The 12,316-nt window shown below is 43.1% G+C and overlaps 1 protein-coding gene across 3 annotated transcripts in view; it reads left to right on the top strand.

Annotated features, from left to right (window-relative positions):
* The window catches only part of LMCD1 (LIM and cysteine rich domains 1), a 64,453-nt gene extending 53,712 nt beyond the window's left edge, over positions 1–10,741 (top strand). For 2 of the 3 annotated variants that reach the window (XM_032290539.1, XM_032290540.1), the window contains 2 exons: positions 8,097–8,312; positions 10,071–10,741. In XM_032290539.1, the coding sequence (XP_032146430.1) occupies positions 8,097–8,312; positions 10,071–10,229 (375 nt within the window). In that variant the 3' untranslated portion in view covers positions 10,230–10,741. The remainder of the gene's footprint in view (positions 1–8,096; positions 8,313–10,070) is intronic. The other variant, XM_032290541.1, reaches the window with a different exon arrangement.
* The last annotated feature ends 1,575 nt before the right edge of the window (positions 10,742–12,316 follow it).

A 12,316-nucleotide genomic window follows, 5' to 3' on the forward strand; every position in this document is an offset into this window, starting at 1 on the left:
AAATAGTCACCATAAGAGGAAATGGGGAGATGCTGTTGATAAATAAATTATTGAGTATTTGTGTTGGAAAGAACCCAGTGCCTGAATTCAAGGCCCTTTTGTTAATATTTACTCTATTGTAGTAGTGAGATTTCCACAAGGCACTCTGGGTTTAGACTGGGTAGGCCTTTGGATAAGAGCCTTTCAGAGGAAAACAACACAACTGGGACAGACTTTCTGGCAGACCAGAGGCAGAGATTATTGCTGATTTAGAGCCTTCTCCATATCTGCTGATCCCTCTGTGAAAGCCAACACAGCTCAGTCCTTAGAGACAGTTCAGCTGAGTAACCCTTGGCCATTGTCCTGAATCTGCTGTTGCCTAAAACACTTTGTGTCTTGGTTACCCCCATTTCAGAAGCCTTGATCATTCTGTGTGTACACATTTGATGTTTCCATCACCTAGGGCTGCATATCAAAGTATCCCAAGGCATATGGCTGAAACGAACATCTATTTTGCTCACAAATCACCATTTTGGTGGAGTTCAGTGGGGACATCTTGTCTCTGTCCCTTTGGTGTCATTTGGAGGAGCTTGTAGGCTGGAGGCTGGAATCACCTGAAGCTCACTCACTCATGTTTGGCCTGGAGGCTGGGAAGACACGGACAGCTGGGACTCTCTCTCAACCTCTGCGAGGTCTCTCCATGAGGTTGCCCTCAGATGGAGGCTTTAAGATACCAAGACTTCTTTCCTGTCAGCTGAGGGCTCCCAAAGTGTGTGTACTGAGAGAGCCCAGAGGGAAACACTGCCTCTATGACTACCCTGGGAGATGCATAGCATCACTTCATCCATGTTCTGTTCTACAGAATCAAGTCATTAAGGTGGGACCATATTCATGGAAAAGGAATTAAATCCTGTGTTGGTTGGAAAGGTATCCAAGAAGTTTGCCAACATGACTTAAACACACCATGGCTGAGGGAACCTCACAACCCTGCAGGGTCTTAGCTTTTGAGTAGCTGAATCTAAAATTTTCCTCAGCTTTCTTGAAAATTGCAAAGGTCCCAAGTATGGAACATTCAAAATCCTTCATTTCAACCCTTTTAATTAAGAATCTCATGCCATTTGATCAGGGAACAAGGTAAAACTTTACTGGCGCAGGGAGAAACTTTCCATTTGTTCTACTTCTGAAAGGTTTGTTTCACATATCCTCTACCCAGGTAGGAAATTGTCTGCAAACAAGGTCACGTGACAAATGTTAGAAGAATTCTCATAAACAAGCTCCGATCTTAGATATTTGGGAACATGAACAAGAACCAACTGATATGCTAATTATAAAGCATTCTTCGCCACGCCTTTTACCATAGTCCCAAAGAGCTTCCACTTGACCATACTACCTCCTTAATAGGGGAAGTAGCCTGAGAATCACCTCATTGGGCTTTCTTAAAAATAGTATAGAATTTAAACATCCAGGAATTCAAATCGGCCATTATTGTAACTGAACTGAATTGGTGATATTAGTTTTGCTGAGCTTATGTATAAGGTTATTTTTAAACACTCTATGATGGTGATTCTCAAAGTGTGGACCCCAACCACAGCAACATCCCCTAGGAACTTGCAGATTCTTGTGACCCACCCCAGATCTACTGTATCAGACGCTGTGGGGAGGTGGAAGGGTGGGGAGCAGATATATGTTTTAACCAGCCCTCTAGGGGATACTGAGGCAGGGTCGAGGCTGAGAACCACTGTCTCCAGGGATGGGATCAGAGATGGGGAAAAGCCGGCCCTCCATGCATGGGGTGAGTGGAGCTGGGTCTGGGGTAGTGGCAAATGATAAAAAACTCGCAGGGCTCAATTCTCTGGTCTTGCACAGATGGAGAGAACTGACAGGGGGAAAACAAAGCTTATCAGCGGCAGGAATGGCCTCCTGCTAGTCTACATGCCTTTGGTATCATGGAAGGAAATTCAGGCCTCCAAACCTGCCTTCAACCTATCTTTGTCATTTTAGGAAAGTGATTTAATCCCTCCGGGCTTTACAATTCTAGCCTGCAAGGTGGGCAGAGGTAAGGAAAACAGGAGACTTTAGCAAATCATTATTGAGCCCTTGTAAAGTCCAAAAATTCCATTATGTCACTGAACCCATACCATAATCCTATGATGTTTCTATCATTACTATCTCCATGCAACAGGCAAAAAAAAACAAAGGCACAGATGAGTTAGTTCATTTGCCCAACGTCACACAGCTACAAACCCAGGCAGCCTGACTTGGTATCTCCCCTCTCAGCCATCTGTTGCAATTTAGAAACTGCAAACCTCTCTTCAAAAGATTGTGGCAGAGACTATGTTTGTGTAGAAAAAGACAGGCCCAGGATGATGGGACCCAAGCAGGCTGGGCATCCTGACTCTTGGCTGCTAGCTTGTCTCTGGTGGCTGAGGGACCACCAGACAATAGGTCCAAGACAACCTCAGATCTCTCATCCTTTGAGATGACTGGGGAGAGAACACAGGAAATAGCTCAGAGGTAAGAAGAGCACATTACATTCTGACACATGTTGACAGGGCTCCTTACCCAGACATCTTATTTTCATAGAATGAAAGTGACACTGTTTGCTTGAAACGCTGGCTACTGGTAGAAACTGGGCCAAGAGCCAGGGATGCTAGGGAGAACAGTGAGGGAAGAAACGCTCCTCCAAGAGGGGCTTGACAAAGTGCTTTCCAATAGATGAGAAGGTTGCAAACAAGCTCTGTGAACAAAATCTTCCTCCTTTCCTCCAAGCTGCTGCCAGAATGTCTCCCTACAGTGCAAATTAGAAACTTGAGCTTCTCATCTCAAGAACCAGTTAACAGGTTGAGCACAGTGGCTCATGCCTATAATTTCAGCACTTTAGGAGGCCAAGGCCAGAGGATCCCTTGAGCTCAAGAGTTCAAGACCAGGCTGGGTAACATAGTAGGACCTGTCTCTACAAAAAAATTAAATATTTTTTAAATGTCTTAAAAAGAACCAGTTGTGGCTCCCCATTACCTCCAGAGTGAAGTGTCAATCCACAACTTGGGTTCAAAGCCACCCATGATCACTCTAACTTCCCCCTCCTTCCTGCAGTGTATCATCAGGGTGCCCGCCTGTACTCCCCAGATCAGTCCAGGTGCATTTCTATCCCTCTCCCTTCCCCTGCTTTCATGTCAATTCATATTTGAAAATGTGGAGTGGGAAACCCCACTGATATATCATGGTGTTACCCGATGGGGAGTAGTTGGGTGAACTGACACGAAGTCCCTTTTTTGTGGGAGGAAAAGGACTGGAAATTTCATTCTGTAGAACTGAGAAGCTAGACAGAAAACTCGCTTTGAACTCAGACCGCCCTAATCAAAGAGTTTACAGTTCCCAGCTATGCAGAAGGAAGGGTGAAAATAAGTAGATGATGATTGATCGCTGGTTTTTGTCTAGACCCCCTGATGGGCTCCAGGCCAGCTGGGTCCCGGTCATGTGAAGAGGAACATGGTTTTCCTTTGGGTGAACGACTCACACAATTCATTCTTGGGGATGTAACTGAAACCACAAATCTAGCATGTTCTAAGGAACATTATTAGGCACAGTCAGGAGCCATTCAAGACATATCTGGTTAACCAAACACATTCCTTATATAGGCAGTCATTCAAGAGTGCCTATGCTCAGAAACTGCTATCAGTACTTGGAATTCTTTGTTATTCAGTGTTCTTTTCCTAATTTTCACCATTTTAATTTCCTCTTCAATATATGAGTGCATTAAGTATGTAATCAAAGTATATAAGTTAAGAATATAAGTGTGGAGACTCATATGCTTCCCCATCTTCACGTGGCATATCAATAAATATTTCTATTTGGGCCGAAATATAGTTAATGCTTAGTAAGTTTAAATTAGCATCTAAAGCCAGGGTTAGCAAACACTTTCTATGGAGGGCCAGGTGGTAAATATTTTAGGAGATGTGAGCCAAGAGCCAAAATTGTGATATCATGTGGGGACTTTATGTAACAAGAGAGGAAACAACTTTCCATGGTTTTTTGTTTTTTGTGTGTGTGTGTGAAATTCAAAATGTAATAATAATAATTTAGCACAGGGTTTTTTTCCCCAAAATAAGTCTACTAATGAGGAAAGTAGAACTCTTTCTTGGGAGAAAACATTTCACTGAATTGGAGGGAAAATGTAAAATCCAGTCTTCACTCTCATGGGGCTTGCAAGAACAGACAGTGGCCGGATTTGGCTACCGGCTGTAGCTTGCTGACGCCGGATCTCAAGGCCACATGATGGAGTAGAAACAACTTTGGCTTTGGAGTCAGGTTTGGCCTCTGTTCAAATCCTAGCTTTGCCTCCCGTCAGCTGTGCATTATTGAGCAAATCACTGAATCTCCCTGAACTTCAGTTTTGCCATTTCTAGGAGAAAAAAATAATGATTTTTCTAATAGAAAAATAACTCTAGGAGAAATAACTCTCTTGGGTTTATGTAAGGGGTAATAGTAATGAGAGCAAAGTCCTGAGCACAGTGCTGGATGCAGACATGCCGTAGGGACATGGCAGTCATTGTCGTCTCCATCATCATCATCGTGGCTTAGAGGAGCAGGGAATAACTAAAATGGCCCAAAAGATTGCGTGGATTGAGAATGTCAAGTTCCAGGCAAGTTATAAATGTGTGATGGATGAATACCTGAATGAACCAGTAAATGAATGAACATTTGGCAACTTTCTCTGCTCCTGGGAACTGGCATAAGACAGAAATCTAGAGCTCTCACCAAGAACTTCTCCCAGGCAAACTCACCCTCCCCATGAAGCCCTAATCCTAACTGAAGCTGAGGAACAACATGAGTTGAGGTCCACCTTGTCATGAGTTCTGAGCAGGCCAGTGAAAATGTTGCTGGCAGTAAAAGACAGATAAAGGAGCCCCAGATGGAAAAAGGATGAGATAACTGCTGAGAGACCCTGTAGGGAAGCTGCTTCTCACCTCTAGCTATTGGGCATGCTTGTCCTTTGTCATGCCAGAATGCATTCTCCTGGGAGCCCTCCTAGACCTACAGATAATTCCCTGACTTTAGTCTTCCCACCCAACCCAGCTCAGTTTCCATAGAAAGCCCCATAGGGTCACGGGCTGAAGTTTGAATCCCAGTTCTGTTTCATGGCTATGTCCCTTGACTAGCTATTATGTCTCCCTGGGCCTCACTGGTCTTAGCTATAAAATGGGTGCATTTGCTATGTACCTGCATCTCCTACCCACAGGGTTGCTATGATATAAATAGGAACGTAGTTGACCCTTAGCTCCTCATCCCTCAGAGAGGCTTCTCCTGCTAAGGTGGCCCCTGCCATCTACCCCTAAAGTCTCTCACTCTCCATTCCCTTACCCTGTGATTTTTTTCCTGGTATTTATCACACTCCATGATTATCTCATCTATTTGTTTACATATTTATGTTTTACCTTCATACACACACAGCCCCAGTTTCCCTGAGGGCTCTGGCACTCTGCCTGGGTCACTGCTGTATCCCCAGCATCTAGTCCAGGGCCTGCTACATAGTACATGCTCAGTAAACATGGATGAGCCCTTGAAAGGCAAGAGTGCCCTGAAAGCTCCCAAGGACTTTCCACAACTGTCTCTGGAGCCCAACTCTCTGCTGCACTTAGTCTAAACCTATCTCTGAGATGCAGACAGATGCATCATCTGCTAGTATCTTCCATATTCATCTGTTGCCCCCTAAGTAGGAAGTATGAGGTTGCAGGGCAGAGGTTTCCCAAATGTTTGTTATTCAGCTACTATGTGCCAGGCACTGGGGAGATGTGAAAGCAAGCATAGTTGGATGTGGCTCCTGCTTCGAAGGTACTTCCATCTAGTGTGGAAGGAACATGTATCAAAAAACCATACAGAGAAAGGTAAGCAGAGAAGCATTAGTATGGACTCAATTGCCCCTGGAGAGAAGTCAGAGAAAATTTCCTAAACAAGATTTTTAAGTCTGAGATCTGAAGAATGAAAGGGAGTTAAGCAAGCTGGAATGGGAACAATGTACCAGACATCCTGAACAACAAGGGCAAAGGCCTCAAGGCAGGGTAGAGCATTCCTTCATTCAGCAACTATCCATGGGGAAGTTATGTGTGCAGGGCCCAGTAGAAGGTCCTGGGTCAGAGCAGCAACCGAGCAGCCTCTCCCTGCCCTCTGCAGCTAACCACTTAGTGGAGAAGACAGATATAAATTAGATAATTGCATAGGTGTTTAAAAAATAATGTTAGCTAAGATGCATGGAGTCCTTTTGGGGGATCTGCCAAAATCATGCATGGATTCCAAATAACTTAGGTAGATACTTGGCCCTGGAGGAGATGGAACATTCTTTAGACAGGGAAGGCTTAGTGCCTTGCTTCCAAAGAGGATAATATGGAAAGGGGGAGAAGAGTCACTTTACGGTGGAGAATCTGACAAACACTGCCTCCACCAGAAGGTCAAGATCAACCCCAACAGTAACAAGTGAGGGCGACAGTATGTACCCTTGGTAGGACGTGACGAGAGGAGCAATTTGCCCCTGTCATCTTCCTCCCAATGTAATCATGATAGTAACATCAGGCAAATCCCAACTGAGGAACATTCTGAATAACACCTGACCAGTACTCCTCAAAGCTGCCATGGTGGCCAAAAACAAAGTCTGAGAAACTGTCCCAGCCAGGAGGAGCTTCAGGGGACATGACAACTAAATGTAACGTGGGATCCTGGAATAGAAAAAGGACATTAGGTAAAGTCTATGAACACCTGAATAAAGTTTGGACTTTAGTTAATAACAGCATATCAATATTGGTTAATTATGACAAACATACCTTATTAATGTAAGATGTGAAGAACTCAAGAAACTGAGTGTGGAGTATGTAGAAATTCTCTGTACTATTTTTGCAATTTTTCTGTAATTCTGTTACTACTCAAATATTATTTTTATATTATTTGAGACAAGCTCTTGCTCTGTCACCCAGGCTGAAAGCAGTAGCATGATCATAGCTCACTGCAGCCTCAAACTCCTGGGCTCCAGCAGTCCTCCCGCCTCAGCCTTCTGAGTAGCTGGGACGACAGACAAGCACCACCACAACTGGCTAATTTTTAAATTTTTTTGTAGACATGGGATCTTGCTATGTTGCCCAGGCTAGTCTCAAACTCCGGGCCTCAAATGATACTCCGACCTCAGGTTCCCAAAGTGCTAGGATTAAAAGCATGAGTCACCACTTCTAGACAAAAAATATTGTTAATTAAATATTATTTTTAAATATTCATGCAAAAACCACCGAAATTTTAAAATAAAGGAGAAAAATATAAATAAATAAAAATATTCATGCAGGGGTAAAAGATCCATTCGAGGTGGACAAACAGGTTTTAATGTAACCAAGTATGAGAGGTCCACTGATATGTTTTCAGATTTCACACTGCAACTAACTTGAGAAACTATCCTCTGCCAAATTTTAATATAGCATCAGAGAAGAATATCCACAGCTATCTGTAAGTGCTTTTAAAATGCACCTCCCTCCTTTTTCCAACTTTTTGTCAGTGTGAATTCAGGTTTTCTTCATATATTTCAACTAAACGATGGACTGCAGAAGACGTTATGGGAATCCAGCAGTCTTCTGCAAGTCGTTGAAGGGATTCGCAAAAATGTAAAATAATGTCTTAAATTTTTCTTCTCACTAATTTTTTTTGTTTTGAAAGATATAGTTATCTTAGTAACAAAATATGTATGTTAATGTATTACAGATTTAGTATTGTCATTTTTAAATGAATAACTAAATATTTAAATTGTTCTCAGTTTTAATTTCTCTTATGGCAAATATCAATAGCTGTTACCTACATGAAAAAAAAAACAACTCTGTGGGGTCTTGATAATTTTTAAGAATATAAAGGGTACTGAGACCAAACAATTTGGAAATCACTGTGCTAAATAAATAACTTGATTTTGACCTCATTAATAGCCTGTTAGGTAAGCAATAGTATTGTGCCACTTTGCAGACAGCAAAACTGAGGCATGGAGAGGTATAGTGACTTGCCCAAGGTCACCCAGGAATTAGAGAGACTGGAGCTAGGATTTGAACCCATGTCATTGTGCTCTCCTGACTTCTTGTCTCCTGTGGTCCTTCCAGGTCTGCGAGCTCTGCAAGGGAGTGGCCCCTCCTGACAGCCCTGTGGTCTACTCGGACAGGGCAGGCTACAGCAAGCAATGGCACCCCACCTGCTTTGTGTGTGCCAAGTGCTCTGAGCCACTAGTGGATCTCATCTACTTCTGGAAGGATGGTGCACCCTGGTGCGGCCGCCATTACTGTGAGAGTCTGCGGCCCCGGTGCTCCGGCTGCGATGAGGTGGGAGATAGCGGCCAGATAGGTTGGGGGCTTGAGGGACACTGTTGAGGTTAACAGCCCAGAGGCCAAGGGGATTATAGCTCTGTGGATGATGTATTCTACAGATTGGGAAACTGAGATCAGGCCTCACTGCATGCTCTTAGCCTTCATTTTCTCATCTGCAAAATGAGACAAACAACCATGGGATTGTTGAGACGGGTCAGACGTAATGCCAATAAATCCTGTCCTTGGCACAATGCCTAGCACTTAGCAAGTACTCAGAACATAGCAGGGTGTGCCAGGAAGCATTGCCTATGTTCAAACCTGTATCTGCATCTATTATTATAATCAGGTGGTTACCTAACTCCAGAGCCTCAGCTGAGCCTCAGTTTTACTGCTTATAAAACAGGTTGAGATCAGCACCCATCCCATAGAGTGGCTGTGAGGACAAATGAGATAATGCATGAAAATGCTTGGCACAGGGCCTGACCTAGGAACTTATAAATGGCAGCTGCTGTTTATCTTACGATAATATACTATAACATAATATGAGAGTTAACATTAATGTGACGCAATACAATATGATATCATAGAGATGCTATGAAAGGGGTTCAAGTCTCTGATACTGGTTTGACGAAAGGAACTCTAAGGTGTATTAATAGTGGAAATACTAATTATGATCATAGTAAGTACCGTTTGCATGCCTTTGGTTGCAGGCAATATACTAATTTCATCTTTGGCACATATGAAGGTTAGAAATGTCTTCTTTATATTGAGCCAACATCTATTTTCTACCACCTTCTACGTATTGGTCGCCATATGAAATTAAGGCCCTATGGTCCTCTTACCTAATAACTCTGTTATTAAGTGAAATTATGAAGGAAAAGGACTGTCACAGGCCTTCCCTGGAGCCTCATTTTTGAGGTGACAACAGTAAATGCACAATAACAATTCTCCCTCATTTATTAAGGGCTTACAGTGGGTCAGTAACTTGCTATATACAACAATCCTTCAGGGAGAGATAAGCATGATTTTTTTCTCATTTCACATTTAAGAAAGGTGCAGCTCTGAAAGGTCAAGGCTAATCAGATAGCCCTGACTTTATGTCAGTCAACATTCTAAGCTTTTCATATGTAGTCGGTCATTTGGCAATCATAGAACCTTATGGGATGGGAAGTATTTGTATCCCCACTTTACAGATGTGGAAGCTGAGGTACAGGAGGATTAAGTAATTTTCCCAAAGTCACGAAGCTGGTAGATGTCTTGAGTGAAAACTCATATCCAGTTCCTGTTTGACTCCAGTATTAGAAGGCCCATTAACCATTATGCTCCTCTGCATTTCCTGAGCCTCAGGGGATCCTTACCATATATCTATTCCAAGTGTCCCTTCATTCCAAGCCCAAGTGACCCTCTGTATTCTTGCTCTTGACGACTGGTCATTGGCAGCTTATCTATCCCTAAGCTTTCTTAACCAGGGTGTGTAATCCCATCTTGGAACTAAACTTTAGATTTGGCCCAAAGAGTATCACAGATGCTAGGTAAAACCTGCCTATGGGGAAGGATTTTTGTATTCCATCTGAGAAGCTAAGATACAACCACAACCTTCACCAAATACTATCTTTACTGCCTCAAATTTATGCCAGATTTCTCCACTAAGGCTTTCAAAAGTCAAAACAAGAATAGGATAGGATGAACCACCACCCTATAACTTGTCTTAGATACACCATCTCTACTTAGGGACAGAAACTGAGTCATGCATTTCTCCTTCTCCCTCTCCAGATAATATTCTCTGAGGACTACCAGCGCGTGGAAGACCTGGCCTGGCACCGAAAGCACTTTGTCTGTGAGGGCTGTGAGCAGCTGCTGAGCGGCCGGGCGTACATCGTCACCAAGTGTCAGCTTCTGTGCCCAACTTGCAGCAAGTCCAAACGCTCCTGAAGGGCTGCCCATCCACAGCCAGAATCCGCAGGATCCCACCGAGAAGGAGAACCAGGTGTACTAAGACCATCCTAAGGGTCTGATGTGACAGTGAGCAAGTGACATAAACAGTGATTTGCTTTTCAGTGAGAATATATATATATTCTAGGTTGGGCGGTGGTAGATCCTTGTGGGTCAGTAGTTTCAAAACCAGAAATATTCTAAGAAGTCTTAGGATGGAGTTCTTTTTCTTTCTGTTGTTGTTTCCCAGCTACAACCAACTAAAGACACAAATGGCGTTCTGCAAGGGGGTTCTGGGAGTAGTTTTCCAGAATGCAATTCCGAGTGATCAAATCGCATAGCTATAGAATGTGCGTGCTTTTTTGTGGACACGGGAGCTCCACCAGGAGCAGGCTGGGATCCCAACTATCGCTTGTTGCCTCTTTTTCAAGTGGAATTTGAATTTTAAATAAAAAACTTTTTGGCATGATAAACATATCAATAAAATTTTGTGAATTCCACATACACCCTTATCTAATTATTTACACCTTGGCAATGATTTTGCAACATCTGTTTAACCCCACGACCCTGAATGCCAGTGATGGCAGAAAATAGGGTAAAATACTAATGAGCCTCTCTATCAATGTATGTCATCACGCTTCCACCGGGAGTGTAGGCTTTGGGACAGAACCCCACACCCCAACTGCCTATTCCAGATCACTAATGTAAGGAAGATATCATGTTTTATGGTGGACGAAAAAGTGGCCTGCTGGGAACTGATGTTCTCTTTAGCCAGGGACCTGACTCTGCTGCCCTCAGAGCCCAGGAAGATAGTGAATGAACCCCTCTGGGAATAAGACCAGTACTGGGGAGCTGCCAAACAGGGGCCACCTAACCTCCACCAACAGATGCCACAGGGGACACAGTGACTAATGTGGGCAGGTCTTTAAAAATATGGCACTTTTTCATATGCTGAAACAATCGAATTAAAATGTTTTCAATAAAAGTTAATCTAAAAAATTAAACAATGGCGGTTTTATGAGAAATCTCAATTTTTAACGTTGCCAACTAAACACTGAATGAGCCAAGTAGAATAGGTCTTTAGGCCAAATTTTATCTCCCTTTTGTGGTCTCTCTGAACATTTTCAGCCCTTACATTAATTTCTTTCCCACAATTTCTAAGAAAAACATATCTCTTTTTCTACTGGGAGTATAAGGATGAAAAAGACACAAGTCCTAGGAGCTTACAGTCTGGTCATCAAGGCTTTCTTTCTTGAACTTTCTCATCAGCTGCCGGGTTTCTTTAACCTCACCATTCAAACTTTGCTCTGAGCATCTCTTACCCACAAAACCCCCATTCGTGTGCTTTATAAGTTTGACCAACGCCATTGCTATATCCTCCCAAGGCAGTAGTTTTCTGTTCGCAGCTCCTTTCTCTAGTCACCCTCAGTTTCCTAGTCATGTTCATCTTCTCAGAGAGAAGTTTCAAGTGTGTCATTTCCTTCACTCAGTCTCCATGGCTCTTCATTGACTGCCAAGTTAACAACCAAGTCCTCACTTGGATGTTTGAATTCTTCCAAAAGTTGGCTTTGTTGTCTTTCTGGCCCTAGAGCCCTTTATTTCCCTGGATTTCTATTCCCCTATTCCTCCTAAACATGCAGAAACTCCCTCTGCTCAAGCCCTTCCCTGTGCCTTTGCTAGTTGTGGCCTGGCTACCTGAGGGCCAACTCTGGCTGTTGAAATTCTGTTCATCCTATAAGGTACTTCTCAAGCATAACCTGCTTCTCTGGCGCTTTCCTGAAGCACCAGTGAAATATTCACCCATTCATCATTCATTTATCATTCCACAGACATGCAGTGAGCACCGCAGAGTTCCAATTCCCATGCTGAATATAGGAGATACGGCATGCACAAAAACAACAGTGACTCCTACACCCATAGATGTTACAATCTGTGGGGGAGATAGGCCTCAAGCAAATACTCTCACAAGTCAATGCAAAATTACACCCACGGTACATACTATGCAAGGAAGATTTGTGTTACTCTAATACAAGTAAACTGGACTTAGATATATCAAGAGAGGTGCCCCTGGGAAAGTGACACTTAAA

The sequence above is a fragment of the Sapajus apella genome, unplaced genomic scaffold, assembly GCF_009761245.1.
Source record: "Sapajus apella isolate SASKATOON/1434 unplaced genomic scaffold, GSC_monkey_1.0 scaffold23, whole genome shotgun sequence".
NCBI classification, from domain to species: domain Eukaryota; kingdom Metazoa; phylum Chordata; class Mammalia; order Primates; family Cebidae; genus Sapajus; species Sapajus apella.